This window comes from Muntiacus reevesi, chromosome 3 (assembly GCF_963930625.1).
Source record: "Muntiacus reevesi chromosome 3, mMunRee1.1, whole genome shotgun sequence".
Lineage (NCBI taxonomy): Eukaryota > Metazoa > Chordata > Mammalia > Artiodactyla > Cervidae > Muntiacus > Muntiacus reevesi.
The window spans coordinates 119,239,354-119,254,033 of record NC_089251.1 but is presented as its reverse complement, the minus strand read 5'-3'; the positions used below and the strand labels follow the sequence as shown (position 1 = coordinate 119,254,033).

General features: G+C 39.7%; 1 protein-coding gene across 1 annotated transcript in view; it reads left to right on the top strand.

The window, feature by feature from the left end:
- FBXO36 (F-box protein 36) overlaps positions 1 to 14,680 on the top strand; it is a 96,450-nt gene that overhangs the window by 67,549 nt on the left and 14,221 nt on the right. The window contains exon 3 of the mRNA XM_065930397.1: positions 13,257 to 13,429. Coding sequence (XP_065786469.1) covers positions 13,257 to 13,429 — 173 coding nt within the window. The remainder of the gene's footprint in view (positions 1 to 13,256; positions 13,430 to 14,680) is intronic.

The window sequence follows — 14,680 nt, the reverse complement described above, 5'->3', positions numbered from 1 at the left end:
GCACACCAGGCTTCCCCTTCCTTCACTCTCTCCCAGAGTTTGCTCAAACTCATGTCCATTGAGTTGGTGATGCCACCCAGTCATCTCATCCTCTGTTGTCCCATTCTCCTCTTGCCCTCAATCTTTCCCAGCATCAGGGTCTTTTTCCAATGAGTCGGCTCTTCACATCAGGTGGGCAAAGTATTGGAGCTTCAACTTCAGCATCAGTCCTTCCAATGAATATTCAGGACTGATTTCCTTTAGGATTGACTGGTTTGATCTCCTTGCAGCCCAAGGGACTCTCAAGAGTCTTCTCCAACACCACAGTCCAAAATCATCAATTCTTTGGCATTCAGCCTTCTTTATGGTCCAACACTCACATCCATACATGACTACTGGAGAAACCATAGCTTTGACCATATGGACCCTTGCCAGCAAACGGATGTCTCTGTTTCTTAATACACTATCTAGGTTTGTCATAGCTTTTCTTCCAAAAGCAAGCATCTTTTAATTTCATGGCTGTCTTCCTTAATCAAGATCTTAATCACATCTCTAAAATTCCTTTTGCCATGTAAAGTCACAGGTTCTGGAGATTAGGATATAGGACATCTGAAGGAGGGGAAGGGTGGTAACATTATTCTGCCTGCGTGCATGCTAAGTCACTCGTTGTGTCTGACTCTTTCAACCCTGTGGACTGTAGCTCTCCAGGCTCTTCTGTCCTTGGGATTCTCCAGGCAACAATACTGGAATGGGTTGCCATGCCCTCCTCCAGGGGATCTTCCTGACCCAGGGATTGAACCCTGGTCTCTTATGTCTCCTGCATTGGCAGATGGGTTCTTTACCGCTAGCGCCACCTGGGAGGCCCGTTATTCTGCCTACCACAATGATATGTGTCACAGGAACCTAAATTGTAAAATCAAAATTGTTGCTGATTTTTTTCCCCAGATTTGTATTTTTTTTTAGATGTAATATCCTTTTATTATGCACATATGCTAGGTGCTGTTGCCTTTATTATTATCATTATTTTAAAATTTTAATGTTTAATTAAATTAAATTTTATTTTCTGTCTATACTGGGTCCTTGTTGTGTTCAGGCTCAGAAGTTGCCACACACAGGCTTAGCTACCCAGTGGTATGTAAGTTCTTAGTTCCTCTTCCAGGGATTGAAGTCATGTCCCCTGCATTGGAAGGCAGATTCTTTACCACTGGAATACCAGGGAAGTCCCCAGATTTGTATATGTAAAAGACAAAAGTTATATATTTTTTATTTTAAAAGTCACCTGTACACTACAAAGTATAGAGAACTGTTAGCATGGCAATTAAGAGTGTTGCTTAACACGGACTACCGCTGTTCAAATTCTGGCTCCAGATTCACTAGATATATAACCCTGGGCAAATCTCTTTATATCTGTTTCCAGAAATATAATAGCATCTACCTCATAGGGTCCTTATGAAGTTTAGTTGAGTGAAGTGCTTAGAATTTGCCTAGCATATGAGAAGAACTCAGTAAATTCTAGCTATTACAGGTTTCTAAAATTGTAAATGTGAAAATTCTTCTCTTCCTCCAAGTTCCATTTCCCAGGGATGACTACTATAATAGCTTTATTTATATTTGAATTCTTTCTGCTTTGGATTTTGTGTGTGTTTGTTTACAAAAATATAATTTGTACTTCATAAATTTGTTTTTGCACTTAATATATTGTGAACATTTTTCTGTTAGCAGATATGAAGATGTACCTTGGTCTTTTTTAAGACTGTGTGGTATTCCAGTGTACAAATACACAATCTCCAATTAGTGGGCATTTTCAAAAGCCTTTAGGTACATTCTGGGACATATGTATCTTTGCTCAGTTGTGTGAGACTGCCATTAACCTAGATTCTTAGTCATGGAATTACTCAGTCCAAAGATATTTACATTGATAGGTATGGAATATTTTATTTGAGGGGTGAACTCTTGAAAACCTTGTATGAATCAAAGTTAACTTGACAAAGATGGTATTTCTGTTAACCAGCTTGAGGAGCACTGTCAAGGAGGTAGTACAAAGGCCATCTACAACTCATTTGACCCCTATAATTATGTCAACTTTATAATTATGCTATTTTTGAAAGAATTTCAAGTTGAGTAATTTACGTTATTTCAAAATTCATTCATGAAATGAGACAACATTAATATTTTGATATCACCATATTTCCATTTTCAGTAATTAATGCCTTACATAAGATGGCAGTCTCAGCTACACTCACAGATTGCTTTCCCAAAAAGTGTGTATTAAATATTAAAGTGCTGAATATTAATATGTCCATCCAACAGAATATAGGAGTTGTCTTATACCTTTGCCATCACTAATTAAATATTGTTACTCTTTTTAATCTGTTCCAGCCTGATGGTAAAAATAGTATGTTTAATTAGCATTTTCCTGATAACTAGTAAAAATCCCATCATATTTAATTGCCATTTACATTCTTTCTGTAATTTGCCTGTTTGTACTGTTTGCCCATTTGTCTATGAAGTTGGATTTTTTTCCCACCTCTGAGGACTCTAAAAATCTGAGGAAATAGCTATAGATTTTTTTTTTTCTCGCTAAGCTAAATAGATAGGAACAACCAGAAAATTAGCTATCAGAAATACTTTTTAAAATTTAGTTTAGGGCAAAGGTGTGCCCACAGAACCTCAGTTGAAACTGCTGATTCATGCATGGGTTGAGGTTGAATCCAACCTAAAAATAAGTTGTTTTCCGACTTATCTCCAGTTTTAAGTTGGTTGCTTAGATCTTCAGTGAATTGTAAGTTGTGGTTAGGTATTTAGGCCAATCTACAGAAATCCCTGTGATAAAGTCAGATGACCTCAATAACCATATTTTCTGGATTTTTAAAATTTCTGCTATTGCATGTGAAAGGAAATGTGGGAGACAGGGTTTAGATGTCAAAGTGTTGAAATTCTTTAGACATGTAGATGATTTATGGAGAGAGTGGGACAATGATTGAAATGGGGTCTATAAAGGAAAATGATAACACTAATAAAAACTAATATCTTAAAATATTGGCCTGAATTCTCCATCCTAGGAATATTGGTTTACCTGGAATCTGAAGGTGGAAAAGAACATGGTCTTTACCTTCTTCTCAAAGCCGGGCCCGCCCCATTCCATGGGTCCCTGATCCCTTTTCTCTAGGTTCTTTCTTGAGGCCCATGTCCCCACCGCTGACCTGGGACTTCATTCTCTCGTGCCGATCTACCATCTCTTAGTCCACTCTTCTCTCTATCTTCCCTAAGCAGCTGCTGCTTGTCTTCAGTCTGAATCTCTAGAATTTCTGCAGAACTGGGATCAGGTTCTTTGGGTGAAGAGGGAGGCAGAGGAGCAAGAGATAGAAGCGTGGGAGCCTGGCTCTGGGCTACAGAGCAGGGAAGACAGATCTAAGTAAAGCTCTCATATTTTACAACTTTTTATTACCTAACTTTGGAGATATTTAAAAAAACACAAATAAAATGCATGTAGTGGAACAAAAGATAAATCAGTTTTAAAAGGTATAGGATAAAAATAAGTTCTCTTCTGGCCCCAAGTTCCCAGTTCCCATGACAACCATCACTAACAGTTTCATATATACCCTTCAAGAAATGGTCTATGCATATATACAAAATATGTTAACACAAAAAGAAGGATCTTGTACATTATGTTCTATGCCTTTCCCTTTAAAAGTTTCAAAATTCAGAAATATCTTAAAGCTACAGAAAAGAACAGAAGATAATATTATAGATACCCAACACCACTAACAAAAGATTTTAAAATTTGTCACATTTACCTCTTTTTATTGAAATTATCACATATGTTGGTTTAAGAGCCAACTCACTGAAAAAGACCCTGCTGCTAGGAAAGATTGAGGACAGAAGGAGAAAACGGTGACAGAGGATAAGTTGGTTGGATGGCATTACCAACTCAATGGACATGAGTTTGAGCAAACTCTGGGAGATAGTGAAGGACAGGGAAGCCTGGTGTGCTGCAGTTCATGCGATCACAAAGAGTTGGACACGACTTATCCAGTGAACAACGACAAAGTTACTCATACATCCTCTTCTTTCCAGTGTCTATAGCATCTGTCGTGCTGTTCTCTTTTTCATTTCTTGATAATAGTAACTTGTACTTTCTGTCTTTTTTCTTGATCAACTTTGTCAGCAGTTTATTCATTTTATTTATTTTTTCAAATACCTAACTTTTATCTCTGTTGATTTTCTCTATTGTTACTTACTTTTATTATTGATTTCTGTCCTTTCTTTTATTATTTCCTTCCTCCTACCTTTCTTAGGTCTGATTTGTTATTCTCTTCCTAGCTGCTTGAGATGAAAGCTTCAATTACTGTTTCCAGACATTTCTCCTCTAAATTTTCGTTAAGTGTTGCTGTAGCTATTAGGAAAGTTTTGATATGTTGCATCTTTATTCTCATTCATTGTAAAATACTTTCTGAGTTTCATTTTGATTTCTTCTTTGATCCATAGATTATTTTAAAACATCTTATTTGAGTTCCAGATAGTTAGGAATTTTTTTATTACATTTTTTCTTGATTTCTAGCTTAATTGCATGTGATCCAAAAATCTCCTCTGAATGGCTTTAATTTTTTTGAATTGTTTTAATTTTGTGTTACCCTTTCTTAGGGCCCTAAGAATCTTCTCTTCACTGTCCCAGTTTTAATACAAATGCTGTTGAAGTGAGACCCATATTTACTTAATGACTTTCAAAAACATTTAAAATTTTACACGTTTGGTCAGATTTCTGCTCCTCACCTATTTTTGCTCTATTCGCTTCTACTAACTGTTCTGAAATTGGTATCATTTCCAAGCAAATTTTATTATAAATAGTCACAAATACGTAGATAATAATACTACCTTTGTAAGTTTAAATTTTTACATAAGTGGTATACTATATTTTCAGCTTTGTTTTATCATTGAACACTTTTTTAGATTTATCCATGTTGACAAATATATATATACATATGTCAAGTTCATTAATTTCAATGGCTTATGTTATTTTATATTGTAAACCACAGTTCACTCAATCATCTCCCCTACTGAGGATAGTTAGGTGGTTTCCACTTTTTTGGAGCAATAAATCTTCATTTGTCCTGGTGCAATGTGTAAACATTTCTCTAAATCAAGCATGTCATGGTGTGTTTGTTGAGTTGTAAAATATGTGCCTCTTCAACTTTATTAGGTATTGATAGTCTGCTCTCCAAATAAGTTAAATCAGATTATATTTCCATTGGCATTTTATGAGAGAGATGCTATTTCCCCACATTCTCACAAACATTTAGTGTAATCAGAGATACATGTTAATTTTGCCAGGCTTGGTGTGCAAATTCCCTGATTAGTTATGATGTTGAATACCCCTTATGTTTATTGACCAATTTCCTTCTGAGAGCTGCTAATTCATCTCCTTTGTCTATTTTTCTGTCTGGTTGTTTACCTTCTTTGTATTCATTGTAGAAACTTTTCCATGTATATTTTGAATACCAATTCTTTGGTTTGGCTATATGTGCTACAGATATTTCTCCAACTCTTTTTGGTTTATCTTTTCACCTTGTTTATGAGTTTTACCCATAAAGAAGTTTATGGTTTTAATGGAGTTCAAATTCGTCAATCTTTTAATATATGACTTGTACTTTTGTTTTGTATAATAAATCTTTTCCTACCTTGATTTCATAAGGATATACTCCTATGTTTAATTCTAAATATTTTGTGACTTGTTTCTCATATTTAGTCTTTAAGTTATCTCAAGTTTGCTTTTGGTTATGATATGAAATATTATTATTTTTCTGTATAGCCTGTCAATATGGCCAGCACCATTTATAGGATAGCTTATTATCCCACACTGTTTTGTAATCCCATCCTTACCTGTTGCAAGTTCCAATGTACATCTGCCATTTCCAGGGATATTTAATTCTGTTGGTCGATTATTCGTCTTATGCCAACTACACTGTTCTAATTGCAATTTTTATAGTAAGTTCTCTTACCTGTGGAGATGAATTCATCTGCCTCCTCCTCCTTCTGTTCTTTTTTGAAAAAATTAATTAATGTATTTATTTTTAATTTTTTGGTTGTGCTGAGTCTTTATCATTGCAAGTGGACTTTCTCTAGTTGTGGCAAGCGGAGGCATCTCTTCATTGCCATTCATGGGCTTTTCATTGCGGTGGCTTCTCTTGTCATGGAGCACAGGCTCTAGGTGCATGGGTTTCAGTAGTTGGAGCATGTCGGCTCAGTAGTTGTGGCTCGAGGGCTCTAAAGCACGGGCTCAGAAGTTGTGGCACAGGCTTAGTTGCCCTGAGGCATATGGAACCTTCCCGGACCAGGAATGAAACCAGTGTCCCCTGCGTTGGCAGGCAGACTCTCATCCACTGAGCCTCCAGAGATGTCCTAGTCTTTTAAAAACTTATTAATTTATTTTTGGCTGTGCTGGGTCTTCGTCATTGTGCAGGCTTTCTCTAGTTGCAGTGAGGAGGGGCTGCTCTCTCGTTATGGTGCACGGGCTTCTCTGGCGGCTTCTCTCATGGAACACGGGCTCTAGGGCGTGTGGTCTTCAGCAGTTGCAGTGCACGGGCTTCCCACTGTGGCGGCTTCTCTCGTGGAACACGGGCTCTAGGGCCTTGGTCTTCAGTAGTTCCAGTGCATGGGCTCAGTAGTAGTAGGTCCAGGACTCTAGAGCAAAAGCTCAGTAGTTGTGGCGCATGGGCTTCCTGGATCTTCCTGGACCAGGGATCAAACTGATGTCTCCTGCATTGGTAGGCAGATCTTTTACCACTGAGCCCCCAGGGAAGCCCGTCATTCTATTCTTTACGTGGGCTGTTCTTGACTTTTTATTCTGCCTCTGAGCTTTAAGATCAGCTGGTAAATCTATGCAGAGCTCCCTGCTGAAATTCTAATTGGATTTGGATTAACTTTCTAGGTTTTTGACAGAACTGTGATCCTTTGGTCTTCCCAACATGAGCATGGTGTTTCTCTCCATTTATTTAGATTTAATATTTTCTACATTATGGTCTTACATATCTTTTGCTCAAACTCTTCCCAATCACCTTACAATTTTTTATAGTTAAGAATAGAATCTTTAAAAAATGTTTAAGAAATTCTGCTTTGAGTTTTGACTATAGAAAACATGCATGTGCTTTCAAAGTCAAAATTGTAGAACAATGTACATTCAGAAGTTTGCAAAACTTTCTGCCACTACATAGCAAGGATTCCCTTTCCTCCAGATTTTTCCTCCCTTTTCTCCAGTTTTTATTATTTACGTAATATTTTCCTCACTTTTCTTTAAACCTACCCTGTAAAGCCTCTTCAGAGTCTGTCAGGCTTCTATTTACTTAGTATAATATTTGGGCTTCCCTGGTGGCTCAGACTGTAAAGAATCCGCTTGCTATGTGGGAGACCTAGGTTTGATTCCTCAGTTGGGAAGATCCCCTGGAGGAGGGCATGGCAACCCATTCCAGTATTCTTGCCTGGAGAATCCCCATGGACAGGGGAGCCTGGCAGGCTACAGTCCATGGGGTTGCAGAGTCGGACATGACTGAGTAACTGAGCACAGTATAATATCTATTGAAGGCTTTTCAGACTTTAACTAACACTCTCCTCAGTTCAGTTCAGTTCAGTCCATCACCAACTCCTGGAGTTTACCCAAATTCACATCCATTGAGTCGGGGATGCCATCCAGCCATCTCATCCTCTTTCATCCCCTTCTCCTCCTGCCCTCAATGTTTCCCAGCTTCAGGGTCTTTTCAAATGAGTCAGCTCTTAGCATCAGGTGGCCAAAGTATTCGAGTTTCAGCTTCAACATCAGTCCTTCCAATGAACACCCAGGACTAATCTCCTTTAGGATGGACTGGTTGGATCTCCTTGCAGTCCAAGGGACTCTCAAGAGTCTTCTCCAACACCACAGTTCAAAAGCATCAATTTTTCGGTGCTCAGCTTTCTTTATAGTCCAACTCTTACATCCATACATGACTACTGGAAAAACCATAACTTTGACTAGTCAGACCTTTGTTGGCAAAGTAATGTCTCTGCTTTTTAAAATACTGTCTATTTTCCATTGTATATCCTTGCCTCCTTTGTCAAAGATAAGGTGTCCATAGGTTCATGGATTTATCTCTGGGCTTTCTATTCTGTTCCATTGATCTATATTTCTGTCTTTGTGCCAGTGCCATACTGTCTTGATGACTGTGGCTTTGTGACTATCTCTTTAACAAGTGGTGCTGGGAAAACTGGTCAACCACTTGTAAAAGAATGAAACTAGAACACTTTCTAACACCATACACAAAAATAAACTCAAAATGGATTAAAGATCTAAATGTAAGACCAGAAACTATAAAACTCCTAGAGGAGAACATAGGCAAAACACTCTCCGACATAAATCACAGCAAGATCTTCTATGACCCACCTCCCAGAATATTGGAAATAAAAGCAAAAATAAACAAATGGGACCTAATGAAAATTAAAAGCTTTTGCACAACAAAGGAAACTATAAGTAAGGTGAAAAGACAGCCCTCAGATTGTGAGAAAATAATAGCAAATGAGGAAACAGACAAAGGATTAATCTCAAAAATATACAAGCAACTCCTGAAGCTCAATTCCAGAAAAATAAATGACCCAATCAAAAAATGGGCCAAAGAACTAAACAGACATTTCTCCAAAGAAGACATACAGATGGCTAACAAACACATGAAAAGATGCTCCACATCACTCATTATCAGAGAAATGCAAATCAAAACCACAATGAGGTACCATTACACGCCAGTCAGGATGGCTGCTATCCAAAAGTCTACAAGCAATAAATGCTGGAGAGGGTGTGGAGAAAAGGGAACCCTCTTACACTGTTGGTGGGAATGCAAACTAGTACAGCCACTATGGAAAACAGTGTGGAGATTTCTTAAAATACTGGAAATAGAACTACCATATGACCCAGCAATACCACTTCTGGGCATACACACTGAGGAAGCCAGATCTGAAAGAGACACGTGCACCCCAATGTTCATCGCAGCACTGTTTATAATAGCCAGGACATGGAAGCAACCTAGATGCCCATCAGCAGATGAATGGATAAGGAAGCTGTGGTACATATACACCATGGAATATTACTCAGCCGTTAAAAAGAATTCATTTGAATCAGTTCTAATGAGATGGATGAAACTGGAGCCCATTATACAGAGTGAAGTAAGCCAGAAAGATAAAGAACATTACAGTATACTAACACATATATACGGAATTTAGAAAGATGGTAACGATGGCCCTATATGCAGGGCAGAAGAAGAGACACAGAAGTACAGAACAGACTTTTGAACTCTGTGGGAGAAGGTGAGGGTGGGATGTTTCGAAAGAACAGCATGTATATTATCTGTGGTGAAACAGACCACCAGCCCAGGTGGGAGGCATGAGTCAAGTGCTCGGGCCTGGTGGGCTGGGAAGACCCAGAGGAATTGGGTGGAGAGGGAGGTGGGAGGGGGGACCGGGATGGGGAATACATGTAACTCTATGGCTGATTCATATCAATGTATGACAAAACCCACTGAAAAATAAAAAATAAAAATAAATAATTAAAAAAAAATTTTTTTTAAATAAAATAAAATACTGTCTAGGTTGATCACAGCCTTTCTTCCAAGGAGCAACCATATTTTAATTTCATGGCTGTAGTCACCATCTGCAGTGATTTTGGAGCCCCCCAAAATTAAGTCAGCCACTGTTTTCACTGTTTCCCCATCTATTTGCCATGAAGTGATGGGACCAGATGCCATGGTCTTAGTTTTCTGAATGTTGAGCTTTGAGCCATCCTTTTCACTCTCCTCTTTTACTTTCATCAAGAGGCTTTTTAGTTCCTCTTCACTTTCTGCCATAAGGGTGGTGTCATCTACATATCTGAGGTTATTGATATTTCTCCCGGCAATCTTGATTCCGCTTGTGCTTCATCCAGCCCAGCATTTCTCATGATGTACTCTGCACATAAGTTAAATAAGCAAGGTGACATTATACAGCCTTGATATACTCCTTTTCCTACTTGGAACCAGTCTCTTCTTCCATGTCCAGTTCTAACTGTTGCTTCCTGACCTGCATACAGGTTTCTCAAGAGGCAGGTCAGGTGGTCTGGTATTCCCATCTCTTTCAGAATTTTCCAGTTTATTGTGATCCACACAGTCAAAGGCTTTGGCATAGTCAATAAAGCAGAAGTAGATGTTTTTCTGGAACTCTCTTACTTTTTTGATGATCCAGCAGATGTTGGGAATTTGATCTCTGGTTCCTCTGCCTTTTTTTAAACCAACTTGAACATCTGGAAGCTTACAGTTCATGTATTGCTGAAGCCGGGCTTGGAGAAATTTAACCATTACTTTACTAGTGTGTGAGATGAGTGCAATTGTGCAGTAGTTTGAGCATTCTTTGGCATTGCCTTTCTTTGGGATTGGAATGAAAACTGACCTTTTCCAGTCCTGTGGCTACTGCTGAGTTTTCCAAATTTGCTGGCATATTGAGTGCAGTACTTTCACAGCATACTTTCCTCAAGCTCATTCAAAGTTTTGCTACTTTTCAGTTTCAAAGCCATTCCCACATTCTAGGTTTCCACAACAGTTGCAGGCACCTAAATCTTTGTTGTCTATGGTTGTGTAATAAATTACCCCCAAACACGATGACTTAAAACAATGTGTGTGTGTGTGTGTGCGTGCACGCGCGCGTGCGCTCAGTTGTGTCAACTCTTTATGACCCCATGAATGGTAGCCCACCAGGCTCCTCCATCCATGGGATTTCTCAGGCAAGAATACAGGAGTAGGTTGCCATTTCCTTCTCCAGGGGATCTTCCTCACCCAGGGATCAAACCCTCTCCTTTTGTGTCTCCTGCATTGGCAACTGGATTCTTTACCACTGCACCACCTGGGAAGCCCTAAAAAATAATAAACGTTTATTAACTCAGAGAGTAGGGTCAGGAATTTGGGAGCAGCATAGCTCAGCCATTCTGCTCCAGGATCTTGCATAGTGTTGTCTGAACCGCAGTCATCAGAAGGCTTGGATGGCGCTGGAGGATCCAGTTCCGCCATGGCTTGCATGGGGACAGACACACATGGCTCTTTCAGTTTCCTTCCACACAGACCTCTCTATGGTGCTGTGGAGTAGTGTCAGGTCATGGCCCTTGACTTCTCCGAGAGTGAGTGACCCGGGACAGCAAGACAGAAGCCCCAGTGTCTTCGGTGACCCAGCCTTGGGATATTTTTGCAATTCCTCCTGGTTACCTAGGCCAGCCCTCATTCACCATGGGCTGGGAACACACAGGGGCATGAGTCCAGGAGGAGAGACACCGGGTCTCTCTGGAAGGCTGGCTGTCACACAATCCAACATGAAGGCACGGACTTTACTCTTCAAAATGGGGTTTGTTCTAACCTCGTTTTCCTTATTTTAAAAGAAGTTAAGGTTGGTGACCTATTGGCTATTAAAAAAAAAAAAAGAAAAAAACAGAAACATACAAAAAATTTTTTTCTAAGTATGCCCATACCTGTATAATTTGAAACTACCCCATCACATACTTAGGGGTTATATGTCCTTTTACAACTTTATCTTAACTTTTAACTTTTATAACTTTATATCTTATAACTTTTATAACTTTAACTTAAAAGACCTTATTGGTAGAGACTATCTTTTTTAAAAAAGTGCTTATTTATTGTTTTGACTGTGTTGGGTCTTAGTGGAGGTGCACAGGATCTTCGTTGCGGTGCGCATTCTTCTCTCTAGTTGGGGCTTATGGGCCTAGTTGCCCCACAGCACGTGGGTGGGATCTTAGTTCCCTGACCAGGGATTGAACCCACAGACCCTGCATTGGAGGGAGGATTCCTAACCACTGGACAACCAGGGAAGTCCTGGTAGAGACTTTCTAAAGTATATCTGGACATGTACTTTGAGCATGCTTTCCTGGCATTTTAAAATGTTCAAATATCTCCAGTTATTTTAAGGAAATTTATTACACTAAAGGTTTTGTTTTTCCAATAAGTAAGCACCTCTTTTTCCTTATTCTGCTGATGGGCCAGGGGTTCTTCACAATAGTACCCTGTGAGGATGAGTTTTTGAGGGGTTATTTTCCTCCCAAGAAAAACTTTGAACTTTAGAAGGACTTTGAATTAGAAGCACTTGTAGTTTAGAAGCAACTAAAACCCTTAATGCCTCTAGAAAGCTGGACTGACCAGTTTTGGAGAGAAATCTTATATGGCTGGCTCTTCCAGGTTAGCACAATCAGAGCTTTTACATAAACATAGCCCTCACCTTACATCCATTTTGAAATTGGAGAACCATCAACCTCTAGGATCACTGGTCTGCCTGCTTATGCAAGGAGCCCGGTGTTCTTGACAGCTTCATCCCACTTGCCCTGGAAGGAATGTTCCATGTTGGGAAGGAAGCGTCCCCAAATCTTGGACACTTAGTCCCCTATAGAGAATCCGTTCTGTCTGTTCTGAGAGAAGTTCTCTAGAAAGGCCAAACATAGTGGTGCTTTTGGAGGCAGAAGTGAAAAATGAGCTTCAAGAAACAAAGTCCCCAGTGCTGAAACCGCTGTGATCCACATGGATAAAATCCTCTGTTGTAACCCCATTTTTCTTTCTCATAAAAGGGTGGTAGCCTTCTTCCCTTCTTTCTTCCTCCTGTCCATTCATTCTAGATTATGAAAAAAATTACATTGGTAAAATGGAGTTTATGATAAGAAAAGATTGCAAAATACAGCTAAGTAAAAGAAAGGAAAAAAAAAAATCACCCCCTGGATTTAACCACTCATAATTCACAATTTCACGGGAAAGAAAGAAGGTGAAGAAGGAAGTTTGGTAGAGAAACAATGTATAACAAGAAGGGAACAAAAATTGATCAAAATTAAGGGCTATTAAAGTGTTTCACACCAATTTGGGGGCAGAGGGGTAGAAAAAAATGACGTGGACCAGCATTCTACCTAGTCTCGGCGATTGGGAGGATGAAGATGGGGATGACATGAAGACTAGTTAAGTCAGCTGTTTGGACTGTAATTTGGTTCAGTCCATCACTGTGCTCAACACTGAGTATACCTAAAAGATTTTGATCTCAGGTCAGAGGCAGCTGTTGGAAACAAATACCTCGTAAATACATACCACTGGTCCCAGAGACAGCTTGATGAAAGTAGGAATGACTCAGCAAATCTAACGTCACTCTCAGGGGAAAAATGCCCCAGAGCTTGTGTTACTGATAACGATCATAGTTTTTCTGTGACTGCACATGATAACCATGTTGTTTTGTTGGCTTTTTTTGAATTGCAGTTCAAATTGCCTTAATATTCGGTTCAAGAATATTAGACTATGTCTTCAATTTATGTGAAGGTAAATTTGACTTCCTTGAACGGCTCTCAGACAACTTGCTGCTGAATATCATTTCTTATCTGGATCTTGAAGACATTGCCAGGCTTTCTCAAACATCACGCAGATTTGCAAAGGTAACAAATTATTTTGTGTCTCTGCAGAATTGTCCTTGTGCTTCCTCAAAATTGTCTAATTTTGTTTCAGGTTTTCTTATTGTTAAATGTAGAAGTGGTTTGTTATTTACGTTTATTTCAGCAAGCATTTAGCATTTGTTGAATTCTTTTTTTTTATGACAGATCCTGTTCGAGGCACAGAAGCAGCAGAGTTGAAAGGACATTATTCTTGCACTTGAGAAACTTACAGTCTCATAGAGAGCCATACAAGTACAAATCATTACAATGCAGTATAGCAATTCAACAAAGTGAAGTGTGAAAAGGCCCGAGGAGTACAAAGTGATTTCCTCTGCCTGGTTTCACAGAAATGGGTTACTTTATCTGGGTTTTGAGGGGAAAATAGGAGTTTGTCATGTGGTCTGGCCGGCTAGAGACATTCCAGGTCAGAGGTGCATTTCAAGTCCAGGCAGGAACTAGGCAGAGGCATGGTGGCATAGAAGAAGAAGGCAAGTAGTCATTACTCCCCATCCACTTCCATTTCTTCCAGTAAGAGCCCTTTTCTGAATTACCTGTCCTCCCACTATGGGTGATTCTCAGGCACTGTTCATTGTAGTGCCCTGTTTTTTGCCTCATGCCCCAAGCTCATCAAAGCTCTCTTACTAACTCTGGATTCTCAGCAGAAGGACGCAGGAATGGAAAAACACAGTGGTGATTGCAACCAACATCAGGACCTTGATGCAACTATTATTAGTTCCTCTCCCTAGATCCTGGTTCCTGCCCTTTCAGTCATTCATTCTAGGCTGCTGCTGTGTACTAAACACACACATACTATCCTTCCATTATGGGGCTTCCCTGGTGGCTCAGTGGTAGAGAATCTGCCTGCAATGCAGGAGCCACAGGAGATGTAGGTTCAGTTCCTGGGTTGGGAAGATCCCCTGGAGGAAGGCATGAAAACCCACCTCCAGTATTCTTGCCTGGAGAATCCCATGGACAGAGGAGCCTGGCAGACAACAGTACATGGGGCCACAAAGAGTCAGACATGACTGAAACAGTTTAGTATGCTTTGGGGCTTAAGTTGGACTTCTCTCATAGCTCAGTTTGTAAAGGATCCACTGCAATGCAGCAGACCCCGGTTGGATTCCTGGGTCGGGAAGATCCTCTGGAGAAGGGATAGGCTATCCACTCCAATACTCTTGGGCTTCCCTTGTGGCTCAGCTTGTAAAGAATCTGTCTGCAATGCGGGAGACCTGAGTCCAATCCCTGGGTTGGAAA